General features: G+C 46.1%; 12 protein-coding genes across 12 annotated transcripts; 9 read left to right on the top strand and 3 right to left on the bottom strand.

Moving 5' to 3' along the window:
* Positions 1-506: 506 nt before the first annotated feature.
* LY89DRAFT_719044 (uncharacterized protein) lies at positions 507-1,917 on the bottom strand. The gene is made up of 8 exons (XM_018218463.1): positions 1,709-1,917; positions 1,576-1,660; positions 1,463-1,529; positions 1,377-1,410; positions 1,215-1,329; positions 1,132-1,151; positions 961-1,067; positions 507-903 (listed from the first exon to the last, which is right to left on the bottom strand). The coding sequence occupies exons 1-8, from the start codon at positions 1,823-1,825 to the stop codon at positions 786-788; spliced, it is 663 nt and encodes a 220-aa protein (XP_018070646.1). The 5' UTR covers positions 1,826-1,917; the 3' UTR covers positions 507-785.
* Positions 1,918-2,800: 883 nt separating this feature from the next.
* LY89DRAFT_719043 (uncharacterized protein) lies at positions 2,801-4,562 on the top strand (the record flags this gene model as incomplete). Its single annotated transcript, XM_018218462.1, has 2 exons — positions 2,801-3,043; positions 3,107-4,562. The coding sequence occupies 2 exons, from the start codon at positions 2,801-2,803 to the stop codon at positions 4,544-4,546; spliced, it is 1,683 nt and encodes a 560-aa protein (XP_018070645.1). The 3' UTR covers positions 4,547-4,562.
* A 394-nt stretch (positions 4,563-4,956) lies between these two features.
* LY89DRAFT_617425 (uncharacterized protein) lies at positions 4,957-6,323 on the top strand. The gene is made up of 4 exons (XM_018210803.1): positions 4,957-5,267; positions 5,327-5,700; positions 5,754-6,061; positions 6,119-6,323. The coding sequence occupies exons 1-4, from the start codon at positions 5,110-5,112 to the stop codon at positions 6,296-6,298; spliced, it is 1,020 nt and encodes a 339-aa protein (XP_018070644.1). The 5' UTR covers positions 4,957-5,109; the 3' UTR covers positions 6,299-6,323.
* Positions 6,324-6,340: 17 nt separating this feature from the next.
* LY89DRAFT_646798 (Isochorismatase hydrolase) lies at positions 6,341-7,464 on the bottom strand. The gene is made up of 3 exons (XM_018211935.1): positions 6,759-7,464; positions 6,586-6,705; positions 6,341-6,532 (listed from the first exon to the last, which is right to left on the bottom strand). The coding sequence occupies exons 1-3, from the start codon at positions 7,124-7,126 to the stop codon at positions 6,394-6,396; spliced, it is 627 nt and encodes a 208-aa protein (XP_018070643.1). The 5' UTR covers positions 7,127-7,464; the 3' UTR covers positions 6,341-6,393.
* A 302-nt stretch (positions 7,465-7,766) lies between these two features.
* LY89DRAFT_617419 (amidase) lies at positions 7,767-10,143 on the bottom strand. The gene is made up of 6 exons (XM_018210802.1): positions 9,587-10,143; positions 9,400-9,540; positions 9,176-9,353; positions 8,729-9,129; positions 8,150-8,684; positions 7,767-8,103 (listed from the first exon to the last, which is right to left on the bottom strand). The coding sequence occupies exons 1-6, from the start codon at positions 9,845-9,847 to the stop codon at positions 7,976-7,978; spliced, it is 1,644 nt and encodes a 547-aa protein (XP_018070642.1). The 5' UTR covers positions 9,848-10,143; the 3' UTR covers positions 7,767-7,975.
* A 1,206-nt stretch (positions 10,144-11,349) lies between these two features.
* On the top strand, positions 11,350-13,006 carry LY89DRAFT_669816 (uncharacterized protein; the record flags this gene model as incomplete). Its single annotated transcript, XM_018213128.1, has 3 exons — positions 11,350-11,380; positions 11,420-12,045; positions 12,092-13,006. The coding sequence occupies 3 exons, from the start codon at positions 11,350-11,352 to the stop codon at positions 13,004-13,006; spliced, it is 1,572 nt and encodes a 523-aa protein (XP_018070641.1).
* A 1,591-nt stretch (positions 13,007-14,597) lies between these two features.
* Positions 14,598-15,308, top strand: LY89DRAFT_78982 (uncharacterized protein). The gene is made up of 3 exons (XM_018223300.1): positions 14,598-14,772; positions 14,871-14,968; positions 15,031-15,308. The coding sequence occupies exons 1-3, from the start codon at positions 14,724-14,726 to the stop codon at positions 15,187-15,189; spliced, it is 306 nt and encodes a 101-aa protein (XP_018070640.1). The 5' UTR covers positions 14,598-14,723; the 3' UTR covers positions 15,190-15,308.
* LY89DRAFT_78975 (uncharacterized protein) lies at positions 15,003-16,068 on the top strand. Its single transcript, XM_018223288.1, has one exon. The coding sequence runs from the start codon at positions 15,428-15,430 to the stop codon at positions 15,965-15,967; it is 540 nt and encodes a 179-aa protein (XP_018070639.1). The 5' UTR covers positions 15,003-15,427; the 3' UTR covers positions 15,968-16,068.
* Positions 16,069-16,414, top strand: LY89DRAFT_78972 (uncharacterized protein). The gene has a single exon (XM_018223286.1). The coding sequence runs from the start codon at positions 16,169-16,171 to the stop codon at positions 16,361-16,363; it is 195 nt and encodes a 64-aa protein (XP_018070638.1). The 5' UTR covers positions 16,069-16,168; the 3' UTR covers positions 16,364-16,414.
* An 810-nt stretch (positions 16,415-17,224) lies between these two features.
* On the top strand, positions 17,225-19,043 carry LY89DRAFT_748836 (putative cytochrome P450 pisatin demethylase; the record flags this gene model as incomplete). The annotated part of the gene is made up of 5 exons (XM_018221158.1): positions 17,225-17,542; positions 17,608-17,840; positions 17,889-18,081; positions 18,155-18,783; positions 18,875-19,043. The coding sequence occupies 5 exons, from the start codon at positions 17,225-17,227 to the stop codon at positions 19,041-19,043; spliced, it is 1,542 nt and encodes a 513-aa protein (XP_018070637.1).
* Positions 19,044-19,540: 497 nt separating this feature from the next.
* LY89DRAFT_734392 (uncharacterized protein) lies at positions 19,541-20,628 on the top strand (the record flags this gene model as incomplete). The annotated part of the gene is made up of 3 exons (XM_018219904.1): positions 19,541-19,985; positions 20,033-20,084; positions 20,133-20,628. The coding sequence occupies 3 exons, from the start codon at positions 19,541-19,543 to the stop codon at positions 20,626-20,628; spliced, it is 993 nt and encodes a 330-aa protein (XP_018070636.1).
* Positions 20,629-20,988: 360 nt separating this feature from the next.
* Positions 20,989-21,765, top strand: LY89DRAFT_782568 (uncharacterized protein; the record flags this gene model as incomplete). The annotated part of the gene is made up of 1 exon (XM_018222594.1): positions 20,989-21,765. Exon 1 carries the CDS (start codon positions 21,367-21,369, stop codon positions 21,763-21,765), a length of 399 nt encoding a protein of 132 aa, XP_018070635.1. The 5' UTR covers positions 20,989-21,366.
* Between the last annotated feature and the right edge of the window lie 30 nt (positions 21,766-21,795).

Below are 21,795 nucleotides of genomic sequence, written 5' to 3'. Positions count from 1 at the left end.
GCAGGACAGATACCTGCGTACTTCGGAGCCGAAAGGAGCGACCGGAAAGGGGTTAAGCGATTGACACGTGATGGATATGCTGCCGAAAGGCAAGTTCCAAGTTCCTCCTCACTTGCGTAATGGAGCCTCTACATCGAGTCTCCAGCTATGGTTCCTGGTTCCCTTGCTTGGATGCCTAGCTTCGCCCATTCTGCAATATGCTCTTTGACGAGGCTGATGAGACGTCTTCACGAGGCTATTGACAAGAGCGGCCTGTCAAAGAAAGAGAGGAAGAAACGGGAAAAAGAACGTCACCTCCCAGAAAGCACGATCTAAAGAGATGAATACATACTTAGGTATATTAGGTAAAGGACTAATATGAGAGGATGCTCAGCTTTGACAAATATTTATATTGCTTCTCAGTGTTTTGTATTCCTGAGTATGATGTGGTTGCAATATTAGGGAATTTGAACGCAGCTCAGTGAGCATTTCACGAAAATATCCTTGTAGTGCTCTTATGAATTCTAGCCTAAAGTTGCCCAGACTCGCTAAATTACAGTGAACCTGAGCTTGAAAAAAGCTCGCTTAAAAACTTCCTAGGTAGAATTTCCCCTTTAATTCTTGTATCCCATAAGACGCAATGAAGAAGTAGTCAAAATATGATTTGCAACTTAGAACATGTTTTATGATACGTTCAAACATAATTTCTGATATCACATCTCCGTGTAGAATAGAGTCTCAAACCACGCCAATACCGTACCCGACCACGCATCAGGCAACACCAGGATGCTCAATTTCATCCCACATCAAGCAGGACTTTCCATCACAATCTGCTCAATAGTACAGGTAGTTATGCCCCCAGAGGTACTCACCACCGGAGTCGTCATTGTATAAGCTGTTGCAGAGTCGTAATTCTCAGGCGCGCTGTTGTGATTCAGTCTCATTCTTGGGACGGCCAATCTGACTAAGAATACTTCTTACCTTGTGCACCATGATGTTTCTGTAGTGTTTACCACCATTTGTACATTGTTCCAAACGAGCTGTCCAAAGTTCCAGGTCACGTCGTACAGTTCAATTGCCAAGAGAGCCTATTTGAGGTTAGTTCTTAATTGAACTAATTGTCTTGAATGCCCGATGGGATATTGGTCGTACTTGATTCATGTTCTTGTAGGCTGCAACGAAATCAGCTCACAAGTCTTCCTTTATTTTTAAAATTGTAAGGAATAAGGTCATACCAAGCGGGAAAGTGTCCGTCACCGTTTGAGTGCCTTGAGTGATGACAGAGGTCCAATCCGCAGAATTGGGCACAGCTCGTGTCATATTGATAGCCACAGTAGTTCCAGCAGCCACCTCCAGAAGGTCAGATCAAAGGTTTTGCTGGTAAGGTGGTATCTTACATTGAATCCACTGCCCCAGGACAAGGTTGGGTCGCTAAAATTTAAATCAGCTCGTATGTCTATGACTAGGTTTTAGCAGTACTTCCCTGCAGCACCAGCCAGCTCCAATCCACCAATCTCCGGATCTGCCATCAAGGACCTCTTGGTAGACTCCTAATATACCTGTTAGATGGATGGCAAATTACAAGCACGTGCTTACCAGATGTTCCGACATCTTGAAGTCCTGGCCATAGATAATATGTTGCTGCTTCTGGAAGCGTTGGGACTACCATGTCCATAGAGAACTGGAAATGTCAAATGAATTAACAAAATACAGAATGCTTGGAAAGTACCTCGGTGAACTCGACCGAGCTGTCAGGGGTGTACCATCGCAGGAAGTACCATGTCACGGCGGAGGCTTTGTGTAGGTAGAAGGAAAGAGGAACAAGAGCAACTGGGAGTAACTTCATGATACTGAATTTATCCCAAGACAATAGCAGAATGCTTCTACCGCTTGATAAGATGGAATGAAAACGATGATGGTACAGGCAGAGAGATGAAGTGAAAGAGACGAGTGATATAATGGAAAATGTTTCTCCGTGACCCACCCTCATTGGCATGTTTTTGGCTTGTCTCCCCACATACGGTGAGCATATCGAGAACTATATCGAAGATCGAATATAATCGAAACGAACAAACAAGGAAGGTCGCCAGCGGAGATAAATTTGCCGAGACGAGGAAATGCCGATGATAAGATCTTGGTGGCATAAACCCTGAACCCTTCAGCCGAGTCGAACGTGATACCCTGAGAAGTCGATAGGAGTTTCTCAATTGACTCTCTTGCGCGCAGTACCAAATGACCTGCACTTCTGCTTCATAACAGTTTGTTGAAAGAGAGCGAAGACAACCTCAGGTGGAAGTCAAGTTTTGTAGACCACGTGATCATATTTGGGGCGGCGCTTCTCCGAGAGAGACTACACCTGATTGGGTATGGTCAGGTTCTTTTCGAATCTTCTTACCCCTTACTCCTTTCAGGGCTTCATTCTGAACTTGCGGAGTGCTTGCACTTCAGTAACAATTGTCGCACAAAGGTGTGTAATGATACTATAAACGATGCGCTGCTTCGAAGCTCTAGTTGAATTGAACAAGAGCAGCCCAATATGCCCCAAACGCCCGATAGCCTCAACAGGCAACGAACCCTTAACGATTAGAGATCTGATTGGGGCATATTCAATGACAGACAGCAAATTGGGCTGAGGAAAATGGAGCTAGCCCCACTCTCTCCCTCCTCAGCCTCGTTCTCTTTTTGATGTTGCAGGCACAGCCTCCACAACCGACACCGCAAGCCAGCCTCACTCTGCAATTTTTATTTCTTCCTTATGAGATATAACGACCCAGGAATTGAGCCTTAAGAGTCACAACAAGGTCACCCATTGCTCACAAGAATGGTGTCCAATCTCTTCGGAAGTCTTTCAGCCACAAACGATACGGTGTCGTGGCACCCGGAAGCAACTACTCGAGGAACCTATACTCTACCGTCTAGTTGTCTAATCACTACTGCACTTTGTGTCCACACTGCGGTGCATCTCAACATCGCTGGCTACAACGAGCGCAAAATCTTGTGGATCAACACTCAGACATGGAGGAAGCTGGGATGGCTCGTTTTAGGCCTGCTAGCTCCTGAAATGGTTGCAATGACAGCTTAATATCAACGACGAGAAGCCAGGTACTTTGTTGCTGCAGTCAATCAGTATCTGGGTACTCCCAATTTCCCTAGTTGGTACAAGCGCGTGTGGCGGAAACCTCGATTTCTATTCAGGAAGGATATTGAGGACGCTGCTGAAAGAGAAAAGTCGCCTAAGCCACTCTGGACGATGAGGCATGGATTTTTCGCTGTGATGGGAGGCTTGATGTTTGATACGACTGAAGCTCCACAGCTATTTATGCCAAAAGGCTATGAGAGACTTACACTGGATCTCGACGCCATCTGCTTTCTCTTGAAGCATGAGCCCGATCTTCTACCATACATCACAGCTAAGGATATCGACAACAAGAGCCAAGCGGGTGGTCTCGGCAAATTGTTGGTTTGTCTCCAAGCGCTTTGGTTTTGTGTACAATGTATTTCGCGACTTAAGGACTCCTTGCCTATCAGTTTACTCGAGTTGAACACATTTGGTCATTCAGTGTGTACAATCCTGATATACTTGATGTGGTGGGAGAAGCCGATGGATGTCATGGAGCCAACAATTATTTCTGGACCAAAGGCTTGGTTTTATTGTGCCGCCTTATTCATGAGCAATACCAGTAGCGGCCTCTATGGAGTATCTGAAGCTGATCTTGTTTACAATTTGTACAACGACAACTTCCCCACTCAATCCACAAAGCCAAAGGATCGACAAGATGGCTTTGCCTCTATCAAAGTATCTGAGGGAAGGGTGCCACTTGCAGAGGTCTTGATGACCCTTGTTGAATCAGGAGTCACAAGTCTGAGCTTCGATGTTACCAGACGGCAAATAATGCACATCCCATCTAGCGATCCTGGGTTTGCAATAACTCCAATTCACAGAGTTCGGTGGAAGATTGTCTCAGAAGGCTTGACAGCAGTGGCTGGAACAGATAGAGCACTGCATCGAGCATGGGAAGAGAACATCGCATCGGTTGTGGTGGCTCCACGGATCAGGAACCTGCCACCAATCACCAAGCTGAAGCAGAATGTTGTGAGAGCAGACCCTGACTTCAACATAGAGGGCTATCGACGCGGCTGGTTCCTTGTCCAGCTCGGCTTTGTGAGTGCTGGCATTATCTACGGAGGTCTTCATGCTCTGGCTTGGAATGCACCCTTTTCTTCACCCGCTCAGCAACTCGTGTGGCGCATTTCGTCTGTTCTAATCATGGCAATCGGCGTTGGGGCTGTGGTCGTTGTGGTGTTGAGGCAAGCGTTGATGGGAATTTCGACGGGGGTTGCATCGCTTTTCGAGGGACTTCCGGGAGGAGACTGCGCGAACGTGCTTGGATCGATGTTCTCGTACTTGGTATACTTTTCATCTCTTCTTCTCATAGCACTATTTCTGTTAGCGTACGTCTTCGCGAGAGCTTATCTTGTAGTCGAGTGTTTTATCAACATCTCACATCTTCCAGTTGGGGTGTACACGGTTGCTCAAGGCGCGAATTACATCTTCCACTTCTCATGAGGGTGGTTCTAAAAGTAGTAACTTAGATCTTTGTTTTAATCCTAGCATACAAACACACCTACAATCCAAACTTTTTCAAGTGCCATCGCATTCTTAAGCCCTAGCTTATTGAGTGCTGAGAACAGCGTCTCTGTCATCATACGTGGCCAAATCCAGTGTGACGGTCGATGTCCTGAAGAACTTGATGGATCTTGAGCAAATCTTCCACGCAAAGTCCGATCATCATTGTTCAAGTTGACAAAGCAAGTGCGAGTACGAGTATTTCTGGCTTACCCAATCAGCCGTAGTGCAGGCACTGAGATCTCACCCCTGTCTTTCCCCGCCTTGCATAAACTCCGATTTTAGCGCTGTAATCGAGCCTCTAGTGAGGTTCCAAGCCTCAACGCATTGTTTGTCAGCAACTCAGGAACCTTCAAGACTTTTTTATGTCCATCGCCGAAATCTGTATTTGCAATTGACGGTTTTTGACGATGTCAAGAGTGTATTTAATGAATAGATGTCTTGCCAAAGACTCGCTGAGACCAATTCAACCCCACCTATAAATCTACTCAAGTCATAAAAAAATGAACAGAAAGGGACAGCCAGGACAAACAAAGAAGAGGAATCGTGTCACGGTGGCTTGTACTGAATGTCACAGGAGGAAACAGAAGTGCGATCGAGCGGAGCCATGCAGTGATTGCCAAGAAAGAGGTGTCCCTCAAAAGTGCCAATACCAAAAACCGTATGCACCCCGTCACATCACTTTCCCAAACAAGCCACTAACGCATGATTAACCAATAGAAAAGTCGAGCAAGAGAGTGCTCCGAAGGTTGCAGGCAAGACGGTGGTCTCTAGATTCAGAAGAATCATGAGTGGCGAGGAAGTGATCATGACCTCTGAATCCGTCGCTGCGTTGGCGGACCCTATGTCCGTTTCCGCACTTGTACCTACATCTGAACCGGTCATCATACCATATGCTACCGACCTCCGATCCCAGGAATGTCTTGACAGTCTCCGCACTCGACCGAGTGGCTATGCTTTCACCACGCGTCCAGTTCCCGCCACAGTGGCTAGCGGGCTGAATTACAACAACTCCTTAAATAACTATGATCCATTCTCCATACTACCAGATATTAAAGGCGAGCCTTTACCGAAACAGATACTAATCAGATACTGTATGTACTCCTCTTCAGTCCATTGCAGAAAATTGAAAGCTCACTAATCACAGATGTTGAACGATTGGCGCCCTGGCTATGTAACCTGGATGACAGATTCCGAGGTGTGGACGACCTAGAAATTATCCCAGTACCAAAGATTGCCTGGCTGGGATATGCAGTGGAACACACTGCATTCTATTATGCTACGCTGTTAACAGCTGCCGTCCATTTAAATCGAAGGAGGAAACTGAAGGATCCCGGTGCGCTAATTTGGTACAAAGTGCATACGATCCAGCTTGCGAATGAGAAGATGAATGTTGCGGAAGAGGCTGCAAGTGATGAGATGATAATGACGGCACTTGTTTTGTGTTACTTTAATGTACGTTTCCCTTGCCTTCCGCGATGTATCAGAGGAGCTGACGATTCTGTCAAATAGGTTGGAGGGAACAATGTGGATGAATATGAAATACATTTGAGGGGCATCGATCAGATGCTCAAGGTTCAAGGAGGAAAAGAAGCTACAGGCATGAGAGGGATGGTCAAGAATTGGTTGGGGGTCTCTCATGGGCCATGGAGTCCTGGATTCGAATATGGCGCATTTGTCAAAGATACTTAAAAAAGATTTATCATTCAATTGACTGACAATAGAATTTGTATCCCCATAATGTGCAATGTGGATATACTCCTTTGATCACTCTTTCTACATACTTCTCATTTCAAGCTCGTAGCCCACTCTGCAACAGTCATGACTCTTCCTGCGAACATTGGCCAGATAAGCTCTGTTGCAGCTTCTGTTGCCTCGACTGTGAACCCAGCGGTCGCATCTTTCAGCATAGTCACATGATATCCTCTGTGAAATCTGTCAGACATTGCTCCCAAATATCAACGATGAAGCAAACTTACAGCTCATAGGCATATCGAGCAGTGGATTCCATGCAGGTGTTTGCAGTGAGTCCTCCTATTATTACATTCGTGACATCCCTCTGTCGAAGCTGATAATCCAAATCTGTGTTTTGGAACGAACTTTTATCTCGTTAAATACAAAACATTTACAAGCAAGAAAGTGGGAAACAAACCTGCTACTCCAATGCTTACTAACAACCACGTCCCCGTTCTCCAAACTTGGCTCTAAGCCCTCATAAATTTTGACGCCCCAAGTCCCCTCCTCAAACCCCTTGTTATCCCTCTGGCTTTTCTGCATCGGAGTAGCATGATTCCATCCCATAATGAAATTGGCACCAACTTGTTGGTGGAGCCCGTAATAAATGGGAATTTTGTGGCCTCGAGCTGTGTCGACGAGTTCTTTGATGTGAGTGAGGGTGTTGGTCTTTTGCATAGAGGTGGAGACTAGGCCGTTGAGCTTTCCGGATGGGTGGAGGAAGTCGTTGTATGGATCTATGAGAATCACGGCTGTTTTGCCCGTGGTGTTTGGGAGGGATGCCATTTTTTGAGACGGGTGCTGAAGTTGATCTTTTGTTTGATGATGAAGGAAGGAGGGAAGCAGGTGAGAAAGGAAAGCTCGAGTGCTTAGGAGCTTTTATGGAGAAAATGAGTCCGAGACTGATAGTTCATGAGCCCCAAGTTTGGCCTGCCGAGTAACGAATTTGTAGGACATAATGCAGGTCGGAACACTGCACATAATACAGTCAGGTGTGGGGTCAATGGACGAGACGGCATTGAAGAGGGGTTGGCTCTTGCCATGGTTATGTAAGGTGTCGTACGGAAGCTGGAATTTCGCACCGCAGCTCTGCAATGAATTGGATGTCAACAAGTGGATTTGGGTATTGCATCGGGTGCAGTGCAGTGAGTTGACTAATTCGGCTAACGATTGATTGCTTAAGGTAACCTGCTTGGGCATGCTGCATAAACTCCGATTCGAGAAGCCTGAACCAATTCTATCTGAGATAACTCCGGGAATTCAAATTATCTCCATGAATTGATAATGTGTAGAAATAAAAGGCAATGGATTGCGCACAGCTGATTACCTAGGTAAGTGTTCGGAAACGGACTGCACGTGACTCGTTACTGATGAAGACTACAGAGAGACTTTTGTACCATATCTAATAGCTGCAGAAACACATGCTATCAAGAGACACGATAAATTTCACAATAATTAACAGTAACTAGAGATTAATCATCTGCCCTCAACTGAACGGTCCCAAATTACAATTCCGAATCTCGCTTAGCCAAAAGGAGGTAAGATTGGTACATAGAAAGAGAAAAGAGCTTGCAAGTCAAAGGAATTATGTTACATCTTTGGCATGTCAAACCCATAATTATATCCAAATATCAATCATGGTGTAATCTCATTCCCAAGTAACTTTCCAATCTCTTCTGCAATGGCCATAACTCTCTCCTCAGTCAATCTCCTTCCCACGATCTGCACAGCCACAGGTGCGCCATGATATGCTTCTGGATCATCTGTGAAGTGTCAGCTTGTGTCTCGACATCTCGTTGAAGAACCTACATTCTGCTTGAACTGTCTTATCAATCTCAGAAATAGGTTTGTAATCCTCGGCCTTCTTATCGATGCTCTTGTCTGCGAACGTGACAGGAACCACGACACTGGTGAAATCGAGAAGATTTATCGCGCTCGCATAGCCATAATATTTGAATTGATTGTGTCGTATTGCAGCCGTCGGTGTTATTGGCGCAATGATTGCATCAATTTTTTCCCCGAGTTGTTCCTCCATCAGGCGAATTTGCTCGAGATACTCGCATTGGAATGCCCATTTCTTCAGGTGCACGCTCCAAAGCTCGTTCATGTCAATCTTGGGGAGATCGGGGTTGATCAAATCTGCAAAGTTGGGTATAGCTGGCTCTCCAGACTCTTTCAAGGTGTCGAAGACGTCAGTTCCTCCATCAGATGCATATATTCCATTTATCAGGTTAACGGCATAGTCGTGCTTGTACGGTTTCCAAGGGAACACTGTATGTCCAGCTTTCTTCATCGTTGAGACTACAGTCTCGATACCTCGAAGGATTGGAGGGTGGGGTAGGACCTGCTAGTGTCAGTACACCTTACCCGCATTATCTGTAGACTTACATTGCCATCACAATTGTAGTAACCAAGAGTTAGACCACCAGAAGCTATTTTTGCGTTCACAGCTTCTGCTTCTACTCCTCTCCAAGGCAATGGAATGACCTTTGAGTCATATTTCCAAGGCTCTTGGGCTAAGACAGACTGAACGAAGAGGCGCATGTCTGCCACTGAATGCGTCAAAGGTCCACAGACACTATGAACAGTCTCTTGGCCCTCCATGGAGTTTGCCATCTTGCCGTAAGGCAGCCGTCCGTGAGAAGGACGCAGACCGTAGAGGAAGTTGAACGCCGATGGCACTCGTATGCTTCCGCCGATATCTGTCCCTACTCCGATGATTCCGCCCCGGAAACCAACCATCGCTCCTTCACCACCAGATGATCCACCACATGACCAGTTCTTATTGCCTTCAGAAGTCAGCTTGACACAATATTTGAGAAGTGAAGTTCTCACGTGGGTTGGTCGTTCGTCCAATCACATTATTGACAGTCTCACAGACCATCAAGGACTGAGGAACACTCGTCTTGACATAGAATACTGCTCCCGCTTTTTCCAAAAGGTCAACTAGGATGGAATTTCCATCTTCGTACTTCCCGATCCAAGCTACATATCCCATCGAAGTTTCAAGTCCCTGAAACATCAGCATTTACTTAGCTTGTATGACACTTGGGGCCGACCTTAATTCTGAATTGATCTTTCAAAGAAATAGGAAGCCCATGGAGAGGTCCGACAGGTTTACCATCTTTCTTCAAAGCTTCGTCGAGCGATTTCGCACGTGCCAGTGCTATCTCTGGGAAGAATTCGAGAGCACAATTCGTCTATATACTTATCAGCCGACGATCTCACAAAAGTTGAGAGCCTTACCAGCTGATGAGCTAGAGCAGCTCTTTTGAGAAAAGCTGTCGTGACAGCTACTGAGGTCAACCATCCAGCAGCCATCTGGGCTACCAAGTCCACTGCTGTGGATTCTGTGATAGCAAGGTCTTCAGCAGACATAATACCACTCTCTTTTGGATATGTCATTACAGACACATCTGTAGGTTTTGATTTGATACGCCATTCTTGTGGGATGGACTCCGCAATGCGCTTCTTCTTATCTGCTGCAATTTCTTCCCACTTCGCCATTGTGAAATGTAATCTGGAGATGATATCCAGATAAGTATAAATAAGGTTTCGAGTAATATTCCAAAAACGATGAAGCAGAGGAGAAAATGCGGCAATAAAGAGTGGAACGATAACTCATTGATATCATCGACGGCCCCTTGCTAAAATGTAGTGCGGGGTCGATAAGAGCTTTAAATGCTTATCGCCATTCGTGGGGTGGATTTGTTAGCAATAGTTTCGGAGCAAACTCGTATCCCACTCGGTATTAGGTGAGAATATGATGGGTTGGATCAAGGCCATAATTGAAGAATACGAACTTGGCTCGCTGAAAGGTGCAAACAGGAAAGGAGGAAGTCGCTAAACAGCATAGACCAATCAGAGGATCGAATCGCAGTCCGGGAGGTAGCACGTGCTTGACTCAAATTCAACGTCTTTCAAAGTCCCCTCTCTTGTCAAAACATCTCCAGCACTTACATTATTACTACGACCGCTCATTGAGTGCAAGAACTCAGATTCTCTCGATATATGCATGTATATGAGGTTCAGATTGCGCCTAAAAAGCCGTCCAAGGGATGGTGCCACCTGTCATAGTTGGCAGCATCCCCAATCAACCACGGCCCCAGCTGTCATACTATTGCGATTCTCTCAAATTTCAATTTTTGTTGTCTCGCTCGATGAGGTGTAAGCATCAATTTTGACGATCATAGACTTTGTTGCCCAGTCAAGCATCATGCTCGGGTCCTCCGATATGACAACAGCTAGAGCGAAAGGCGATAGCGGAACGAGTACGAATGTTAGGTTCGACGAGAACAAGAAGACATCGGCGTTATATAACTTACTCGCCTAGACTCGAGTCGAGGTATGCTCATGGATGCAAGAGAAACGCAAAAATGAGATTGGTAACACGGTCGGCTTAAATTGGCTGGTGATGGAGATGCTTGGAACTACGAATGAAAGGACTGAGAATGCATTTTACGTGGGCCTACTCTTCTACATCGGCTTGATAGAGCTTTTATTCTCCTTCAGACAATCGAGACAAATTTACGCAAGCCTTCTGGTCCCGAACCGTGGCTAGGTGTCGCCTTGGATATCACGAGTCGCACACGATGAGACAGAACAACCTCAGCATACCACCACTACAGACCAGAGGCACCAAAGCGCTCGCGAAAGCCCCTGACAGCTTTACCGAGGCTCGTCAGGCTCGTCATTACGTCAAGATGTGAAGCCATTCCGGATTCAGCTTTCCGGGACGGTAGCTCAACGACCCGCAATTCAATTACACTAATGGTTCGAACCAAATTAGTCTGAGGCACGACATCACAATGACACTCAATGGAGAAGTCTGCCGCGAGTTCAGCTTTCCTTTTCTGTCTCTTATATGCGACTGTGATGCATATCCGCTTCTTGGATGCATGTCGCTGATATCAAAGTACCCTTGAGAAATTCAGTTAGCTGACAAGTACGGCGAGCTGAAGACTCGCGTCTGCCATGGTCGGGGTAGGGGGTCGATCTCATGTGAAACGATGTCATACATGTCGCCAAAGAAAGGTCAAGGTCAGTTATCGCTGCAGCCTTAGTTACACGTGCTGATAGAACAGTGTGGTGGTGAGGAACCTGCATGCCGGAGATGTTTAAACCATGGGCTTCAATGCCCAGGCTATTCACGGAAGCTCGAGTTTGTTTTCTATGACACAGATCCAGCTGGGAAGCGGAATGCTCTAGTCAAACCGAGCTCGGAGGCTCGAAAGTCTTCCAGTGCAAATCAGATGTTACAGTCCAAGAAGAAACCGTCAATGAATCAACATGCAGTCATCGTTACGAACAACTCCGACATCCTACATGAATCGTCAGGGTATTCGCTGGCGGCATCCCAGAATAAGACTGGATTGATGGCGGTACTCAGAGAACGATATGTACCTCAGCTTCCCAAATTTTCGACCGAGCAAGGAGTAATGAATGGTGCGAATTGGATAGCCACAGCTTGCTCTTTAGCCGCAGTTTCTGAATATTCCGAAATGCTCAGTGACTCCTTATTAGCAATGTCCTTATCTCTTGTCAGCCTTGAGCAACATGAGGCTCAATTATCTACTGCTAGTCTGAAACAATACTCTCTGGCAATCAATGGACTTCGGTCTAGTCTGGCTCCAGGTCCATCAGGTTTATCACAACATCAGATCGACGTCAGTCTTGTAAAGTGCTTGGCTTGTGGGATGTACGAGGTATGCTTCTTCCTCGATTTTTTGGTACGAGACTTACAATAAATAGATGATGACCAATAAATCTTTGAGTGCACTAATGCGCCATCTCAATGGTGTCAATGCAATTCTCAAGGCAAGTGGAGTCCAAGGTCTACAATCAGAATCAAGCCGCCGAACATTCTACGAGTATAGGTCGATATACCTGCCAATCGCTCTTAGTGTGCGCAAACCGAATTTTTTGAGTTCATCAGAATGGATTAATCCTACGTGGAAGCGCTTAGAGCCACTAAGCTCCTCGAATCTTCATACTGTCATCGACATTGGTTTTGGGATACCAGTCCTCATGGAAAAGTTCGACGAACTTCAGCAACAGGATCAGCAAGCCGACTCCGCAACGTACGTAGAATCACAATTGAATAATATCATCCTGGAAGGTCTTGCTATGCAGCAAGCTTTTGATGACTGGGAATACCGTGTCCGGGACGGGAATGAGGAGATCCAACTTTATATACCACGATTAGCCAAATCGCCAGACCCCTTGGATATTTATGGCAATGGCGAAGTCTACTCGATATCCTTTACCTTTGCAAATTGGGATAATGCGTCTGGTCTGTCCTACCACGAGATGCTCCAAATAACCCTCAACACTCTACTCACCGACATCGAGGCATATGCTCGTCGCTCGAATTTACATCCACCCGCACTCTCTGGAATCGACGCTTCGAATCTGAACAAAAAATCCATCGAATGCGCAGACAGGGTTTGTCAGTCTGTTGAGTGGTTCCTCGAAGACCATAAGAGATTGATAGGTCGCATGGTAATCCTTGCACCCTTCGAAACCGCAAGAGGTTTGTTTGCTAGACTTTGTCGAGACAGCATAGGGGATGTACTGCAAGATGCAGTGCTGATAAAGAAAAGGAAGTTTTGCGAAATGACTACACAGCGCATTAGGGACAGTGGGTTACCTGTCTGGGCCGAATAATTCTGGGATTGCGAGCTGTTTTCGTGGTCATCAGCCTGACTTTTCATGGGGCTGAATCTGGTTGTTGATATACTATAATTGTAATGTTTGATCGATTCTCAGGATGGCCAAAGCTGCCTGTACATAAGTATTGAAAAGTGTATTCTGTTCCATTGGCTCACCCGACCCAAGTGGCGCCAACAACCACTCTCTTTCTCTGCCTGTCTCAAAACGCTATGACTCAACAAGGTTCTGTTAAAGACGTCTGAGAATTCTTCAGTCTCACTTTAAGCCTCAAGGCTTTTCTACAGTTGCCTCGATATACCCTATCATGTTATCGGAAGACGAAATACGTCTTCTCACGTTACCAGCCTCGAGTCACCATAACTCTCACACCCCAATCGAATGCCACATGGAGACCGTTACCTTGTCCTCCGAACCTTCATACATCGCGGTATCCCACATTTGAGGTCCTCCTACATTCGGTCAACTTATCATGATACAAGGTCGTCTGACTCTCATCACATCCTCTCTTTCCGAAGCCTTGCATTACTCGCAGCGTCCGGAATCGACTGACAGACGATTGTCAGCTATTGGGTGTGGTTCCCGACTACACTGATACAACGAGCAATCTTCTTTTTCTTGTTGGCGTCCAAAGCGTCGATATCCACGGAAGTGGGTATTGAGAATGACGATTCTTGCTCAGTAAGCTCAAAGAAATTCGGCAATGTGATGATCATATTTGTAGGTACCCGGTTGTGAACACCAGTAGGCAGACCTGGCGGAAAACTTTTCTTGTCGAAGGGAATGGCAAGATCAAACGCAGGTCTCAGCCCCCTGTGCATGAGCTTTATACGCTGGAGTGCTGATATATAGCTACCTAAGGCACCGCCAAGCTCACGTAAAGCGTCCGCAAAGGTTACGGCACTTCGGAATACTTCGACGTACTCTTGTCCTATCATGTCCTCTGGGTCTTCGGCATATGCTTCAACACCTGCTTGATCGACAACACGACTACATATCCATTCACGAGATCTCGAGAAGTACCCATCTCTTCACCCGGGACTAGAGACGTCAACGTCTCTGTGTGTATAAAGTACTGAAGACTGTTGATTATCAGTTGCATCTTTCGGGATGGACACAAAGACTCTCCTCTACTGAACCAATTCATCGAGTTCTTCCTCTGTCAGAAAAATTACGCTTTCTTCTATCATCTTCATAGCCAAGCAATAAAGCAATTGATCGGCAAGTACCAGTGAAACCCTCACTCTTCAAGCAGCCTAGAAAGCAATTGATCTTCACTCCAACCACGCCGTAGTCAAAGCCAAAGTCCTCAAGCGACTCGTAACTACGACTTCCTTCAAAGAGGTTCGAGGAAGTCCGGACTCGAGAGAAGACAAATATCTGATATTCTCGCACCGGTACAACAAACAACATGCAAATTGGCAATCCTTGCAAAACAAAGTCAAAAGTCTGGAAGCGATAGGCAAATGGTGGCTGGTAGGAGCCTAGTGCTGCCTTGGGCTCGGTATCAAAGTATGCGGTGTAACATGAAGCAATGTTTCCATACCCCCTGTCGCGACTCACAACAAACAGAGAAATCCGTTTGCACAAACATCACATCTTCCTCGACACTTTTATCAACACTCTTGGACACTCAGTCCAGACACACAAGTTGTTCTTTGGCGATACAAGTGACACGAACCGCATACCTAATACTTTCAGGTATGGATAGAAAATGGGATCCCAACTTGTAGTGCCCGAGTGCTACATTTGCAAAAGCAAAGGTTACGACTGCCGAGCTCTCCGCGATATATGTTTTCCTACCACACTACGTTTTTCTATCCGAATCGCTGATGACTTTTTTGCTGACAGATATTTGAAGCTGTAGTCCAGATCACAATTCAAATTACCAAGACACCACACAATCCGTACGCTTGGTTGGAAAGAGCACCACTGCTTCTGTATCTTGGGTACCCTGAGGTGAGGAAAGCAAGTCCCAATATTGATTCGGTCAGCTTGCGACTGACAATGTTTCCTGTCAGTCGGGTGCAGGGGATGCACGAAAAGCTCAGAGACTTGCGACTGCGATACTCAACATGGATGAAATTGGTATTTTAGCGAAAAAGGAAACCTGCGAGCTGGTCGCGAGCACTGATTGTGCAATTACTGCAAGCTTTCAAAATTTTGGTGGAGGCGCTTAACCAAACCGGTGCTTACCACAGCTGCCGAGAGGTGTGTATAGTTACCGCCAGAACTTTTCTTACGCAGTATTACTCTAAAAGTGTATATAATTTGGAGCCATGTATCCAGCGGACGAGCTCTTCGCGAATGGCTTAGCTGCTTCGACCGCTGCCCTCGAAAAATTCAAGCAATGGCTGGAAGCTATTCGCGGATGCACACCGGAAGCCGCTTCTGAGATGTTGCCATTTGGCACCATAAATGGACGCCAACAATACCCCTTTATGCCTCTCGAATATCTTCACCGAAGTGCCACTCTTATCAGAAGTATCAATACTCTACTTGGAGCAAACGGCGCATTATGTCGACTGCGGTCCAGCGATCTTGGCGCCTCGGCATCCAGCCTCACGAATTCAGTTGAAGTTCCGCGGGAATATGACACTTTGGACTTGTTCGCTACATCAAACATTCCAAAAGGCAGCGTCATTCTCAGGGACTCAACATTGTTGTGTGCGATTGATGCACCCACAACCATCAATCCCGCAACTGGCGGTCAAGCATCTCCCAACTTGCGCTGCGAAGCTTGTTGCGACGAATGGCCCTGGAACTAGGATAGTCGACAAAAGTGCTGCCGTATGCATTATTGCGGACAGGGACATTAAGTCAGGTGAGGAGATCACCATAGAGTACACTGACATTGACGAACACTGGGACCGCAAGGAGAGGAGTCTCAAATTACAACATTGGGTAACCGAATGTATGTGTACGAAGTGCACAAGCGAAGTGGATGGGAAATGCTAGATTTCAAGATGCTGTATTTTCTCCAAAGCTTTGCAATCTCGTGGATTTGGTATTGTCGAGCGGGAGAAAACCTCAGATGGACTTCTATTCTCTTTTCTTTCCTTCTCCAAAATGGATAGTCTACTATGGGTATCTTTCAAATAGTGTGCGAAATGAAATTTGTTGCACATCTTCCACGAAACCCATGCAGTCTTGGTTCAAATGGTTTTGAAAGCGGCTTCACATCTTACGCGAAGATTGTTATCATCGAGATATTTCTGTACTTGCTTGTTCTGTTCTGATTGTTGCTTGTTTTCCTGGGGTCTATCATGTAGCTCTTTCCGTAAAGCCAAAATCTGCTCTTGTTGGTTACGCACAGGTGATTCAAGGGATATAATGCTTGTAGAGAAATGTTGACAGATTAAGAATACCGGTTCGACGATGCGTCCGATTCGCTTAATTCGAATATCTCGACCCGTTCCGGAAAGTTATAAGAGAATGAGGCAAAAGACATCTCAAAAAAGGCAATAGCAGAATACCTTGTCAACATGCAATGTTAATTCGGCAAAGTGCCTTTTGTTATTAGCATAGGTCATCTGGGGCTTGGAGCAGCCAATACACGAGTCGAGGATGCAGTCTATGTTGTCTTCAGGACAGCTGTGCCTTATACTATCCGGACTATAAATGACCCATGTCAATTGATTGGATCCGCATACGTGCACGGAACTATGAATGGAGAGATTTCAAAAGAATAGTTCTTGGTGGAAGACATGGAAGTCATTTGACCAAAATTATCCATTGAGATTTTGTTCCCCACGTTTGTTTCTTAAGCCTCGGACACACAGTTTGCCTTTGGTTGCAACCAGAGAGGATGGTTATCCGAGCAAGCGAATCGTCTCTCGAATAAGCGAGCACTTCTCGTATGTAGTCATGCGGTCAGAAGGCAAGTTTTGAGGAAGTGGCTTTTTGAGTTCTTGAGCAATAGCGGCGTAGAAACTGCCATTGGTGGCCTTCCGCGAGTAGGATGCTTACTTGATGATAGGGGCGTTGTTGGGTTACGTTGGAAGGCATCACAACAAGTTGTCAAGTCATATGAACTTCTTTCGAAGCGCCTCAAGGAAGTAAGCAAAAAAGTGGAGGAGTGTCTAGAATGGCTATCATGTTCACCGGTGTTTGGAGTGGGTCGGTAGATAGAGCTGGAGAGACACATCCGCTTCTGCGTCCCTCTTTCTTAACTTATAGCTCTCGAAATCATAGTACCAAGTGTTTCGGGGAAGAATGCTGTCTGCAGACTACCTACCTGCTGATTTATCGTTCTTCGGAATGTACCCAATATCTATTGTCTTCGTCATCTTCGCTCTCTATCTCCTGCGCAACAAATACGGTCATGGAATCTCCAAGATCCCTGGCCCAATGTTGGTGGGCTGGACCAGTTTCTGGCGAGTCAACAATATCAGGAAAAGTCAGTCGCATAAGACGATGATTGACCTGCATAGGAAATACGGAAAACTTGTCAGGACAGCACCAGACGTGGTTGATGTTTCAGATCCAACAATGATTCCTGAGATATATAACATCAAAGGGACCTTCAAAAAGGTTTTTACCTCTCAAGGACTATCTTAGGTTCTTATTTTGGTATTCAATGCTGACAAAATGCACAGACTGGCTTCTTTTCTCTGACAGAACTCTCTTGGAAGGGAAGACCCAGACCGAATTTGTTTTCAACCACGGATGAAACTTTTCACCGAGAACAGAAAAGGAAAGTTGCGCATGCATACAGCATGACTAGTTTACTTGAGATGGAGTATGCTGTGGATGATTGTTCGAGACTATTTATGCAGAAGTTGGGAGAGTTTGCAGATAAAAACAAGACGATAGATTTGGGTGCTTGGCTGTGCGTCTTTTACAGAGTTGTTCCTTTCTTGACTGACAAGCTGTACAGACAGTTCTACGCCTTCGATGTAGTAGGCGAGTTAACCTTCCAGAAAAAGCTTGGGTTTCTAGAGAAGGGAGACGATGTTGACGGTATAATCAAAGTCATTGGAATGGGGCTTTTTTATACGGTTACTGTTGGTCAAGTTCCGGCATGGCACAAGATTTTACTTGGAAATCCACTGCTGCCAATATTCCTTCCGGTACGGTTTTGTTCCCTCTTGCTTTCATCTTTATTTGTGAGTGGATATGAGCTGACCCAGACGCGCTGACCAGCAAATGGAAAGATGGAACGCTGTCTTAGAATTTACCCTCAAAGCCTTCAATTCCCGTATTTCGCGCTCTCACATCGATAAGTTCTCGACATCTTCCCCCACTAACGGTAAAGATATGCTCTCACGCTGGCTTGCTGTGAGTTCCTCCGATCCTCTCAAGATGAGCACAGAAGATGTCGTCGTTGCCCTCTCAGGCAACGTCTTCGCCGGTTCCGACACCACTGCCATCGCTCTTCGGGCTATCATCTATCACCTCTGCAAGACTCCGTCCTGTCTGGAAACCCTTGTCAAAGAACTAGACGACAACGAATATCGACTGAGTGAGACGATCTCATACAAGGAGTCCAGAGAATATCTACCATACTTGAATGCGGTGATCAAAGAAGGGTTGAGGATTCATCCCTCTGTCGGATTACTGTTAGAGAGACATGTTCCGAAAGGGGGAGCTGTCATTTCCGGGACTTGGATACCAGCGGGTACAAAGGTGGGAATCAATGCTTGGGTGTTGCATTTTGATGAAAATGTTTTTGAGCAACCGGAGAGGTTTTGGCCTGAGAGGTGGTTGATCAGCGATGAGAAGAAGCTAGCAGAGATGGAGAAGAGCTTCTTCGTTTTTGGAGCGGGTAGCAGGTAAGTGTTTACTTTTTACTTGTTACTTCTCAGGTCATCATGTGCTGTGTTCGGCGAGTGGAGACTTGGTTGCTGACAATCAATCCAACAGGACATGCATTGGGAAGAACATGAGCATTATGGAAATTGGCAAGGTTATCCCACAGCTATTGAGGGAATTCGAGGTCGAATTGCTCAATGACTGGAAAGTGAACAATGCTTGGTTCGTGCAGCAAACTGGGCTGAATGTCAAATTGAGGAAGCGAGCAAGACAGCATTGATGTTTCTTCACCCCAATTTCTAATTCATTCCTGCCTCGAGTCTAGCTGTATGCGAGTCGTAAACGAAGGAAGAGCTTGTGCTGCTCTGTCAAAGCCCGAAGTCTTTCAACTACTGTGAAAGTGCACTTCTTCGCTTGACACTTCTCTTCGAGCACTTTTGCGTATGTAGTTCTACTTAGTTGGCTCGTTGTTGCCTTCTTCTTTTTCCACTCCATGAGCTAGAGCGGACTACCTATACTGCATGCTCGTTGTTCCTTCCTAGTTGGTACAAAATGACCCTTCCCCGTAGGTTGTTCCTGCCTTTACGAACAACGCGTCACTTCTTGCAATCATCGCATCTTTCTTTCGTCAGTCACTTCATCGTCTTATCATCGTACAGTATCTCATACACGCAATACCAACTTCACTCGATTGTTCAGTACGAAACTCTTTTCAAGTTCTGCCTTTGTCCAACGCCTTCTCGAATATCCATCCGCCTAGCTCCTGGAATTGGGACAATGACACGACCCGATTCCACGAATACGACCCAGAAAGCTTCGAATGGAGGTCATACACGCGGAGTTGCACGACCCAACACGTCTGGAGAAAGAAGGGCAGCTAGCAATACGGCACGACGCCAGGATCATACGGTTCAAAACACAGGTCGTACTGAACCCGCAAAGCCTCATCCAGCTTCTGGCAGACGATCAACTGGATCTACCACAGACGAAGAAGATTATAGAGAACTATTTATTCGTCTCCAGAATACAGGACGACAACGAAATTCCAACAGCAGCTCTACTCGGCGCTCGCGTTCAGACAACACCGCTGATCCCCCAAAACCTGTTAGACAAACGACAAGTGAAGATACTGTGGACACACTCCCAATCGAGCTGGAGCAGGGAGAAGACAATAGTAATGGAGATGGTCTGGATGAGAAAACGCACTTGGATGCGCTGATAGGTTGGTAGATTTTCCCCTTGAGTAGAACTACACGCTAACGTCGACAGATGCTACTGACAAGTTTCTGGGCCCATCGGATCCAGATTATCCTATCGTACTGTACGTCTGATTGCAACCACAAATTTCTAGCTCCTAACAGTGACTTAGCACGGGTGCAGGCCCAAAGTTCCTTGACGAAATACAATCAAGTAAAAGTACCAAGAAACGTAAAACACCTCGCAAGACTTCGAAGGAAATACGTCAAGGAACACCTTTCCCAGACGAGGCTCGCACAACTACCAAGAAAAGAATAGGAACCGAGAATGGTGAGCCTCAAGATGAAAGTTACGGTACCTCTCAATACCTTGAACCTTCCCACAAAAGACGTCGAATAATCAGCGACTCGGAGCACTCACCGGTCCCGAACAGCATAGATTCAAACCTGGACATCTCGGACAAGGAAACGAGAAACTTTGGCCCCACTCCAAAAAATCCGTTGTATGAAGTGCAGAGTCCCAAATCCCCGCCAGAACCTCCTAGTTGGGAAAGGTGGGGGACGGGGAAGAGGTTCAAATTCAAACCAAGAGCTACCCAGCAGGAAATCAAAGGAAGTCAGCCAGATGGTGCAAAAGATTCGGTCAAAGATGGAGCGGAAATATTTTGATGGTGCAGGCTCGTGGATTCGATGAGTTCTGTTCAAACACCACAATTGTGTTGGCTTTTCTCGTTGCTTTGCTCACGATGGAGAAGCACTTGGCTAACTATGGAGCTCAGACCGCTTTTAAAGTTCACGTTTGGTTGTTGTCTTCTGTTGAAGAGTATGACGTTGAAAGAACGAGGTGAGGTGGGATCTCGTTTGATGTGGCACCAAACTTGGAAGTCTCTGGCCGAGAAGCAGTTTGGGACAAGAAGCGCGCTTTTTCCGAGTAGCTTTGCAGTAATGATTATCAATACCAACATCATAAACCAAATCTGCTTTCGTGATTGCTCCTACACAACAGCAGTAGCTCTAAGTTTTAAATACATCAAGTCTCTAGATATACAGAGGCGAAAATTGAGCTAAGGCAAATGAGGGAATTTGTAAACATATCAAAACTTAGACATGATAAGCAACGAAAGTCAAGTCGCTGTCCCACGTGCTCTCAGGGGAAGCGAAGAACAATGTGGGCCATCTCGCAACATGTCTAGACGCCGTCCCACTCTCACCCCTCGCGCGCCACCTCCTACCTTCACACATCCTACCCCTACAATCAATCCAATTCCCAATTCCCATCTCATCCCCAACCCCCAAAATGCCATCCCCAAGGGAGGACGGGTGTGTATTCTGGTGGTAAATTTGCTTTGGAAGGTTTATTTGTTTTCCTCTTTCCGAGAACTAGTTTTGAGTGTCTGACTCAGAGGAATGGGATTCGTGGAGACTTTGCAAAGAGAAACGGAGCACCTGGGAATCCAATCTATTATCTCCGAGCCAGGGGAGTTTAGGACGAACGTATCGTCTTCTTCGGGTAAGGAAAGTGAATTCGCGAAGGATGTAGATTATGGAGAGTTGGCGAGGAGGGTGCAAGCTGGGTTGAAAGCTAGTAATAGGAAGCAGAAAGGTGACACGAAGAAAGCTGCTAAAATCATGGTTGATGTTGTGAAAGGGGAGGGTGTAGAAGGAGGTAAATCGATGCCGAAGAGATTGCCGCTTGGCAGGGATTGTTTAGAGACTGTGAGGAGGAAGGAGACGTTGGAGCTCTGCGATGAGTGGGAAGAAATCGTTGAGAATACTGAGTCTGAGAAAGACGACAGAGTTGGATGAAGCTGGGTTAAGCTATGTCTATTTTACATC

Source organism: Mollisia scopiformis (assembly GCF_001500285.1).
Source record: "Mollisia scopiformis unplaced genomic scaffold LY89scaffold_13, whole genome shotgun sequence".
NCBI classification, from domain to species: domain Eukaryota; kingdom Fungi; phylum Ascomycota; class Leotiomycetes; order Helotiales; family Mollisiaceae; genus Mollisia; species Mollisia scopiformis.
The sequence above is the reverse complement of the archived record's forward strand: the minus strand, read 5'-3'. Positions and strand labels throughout refer to the sequence as shown.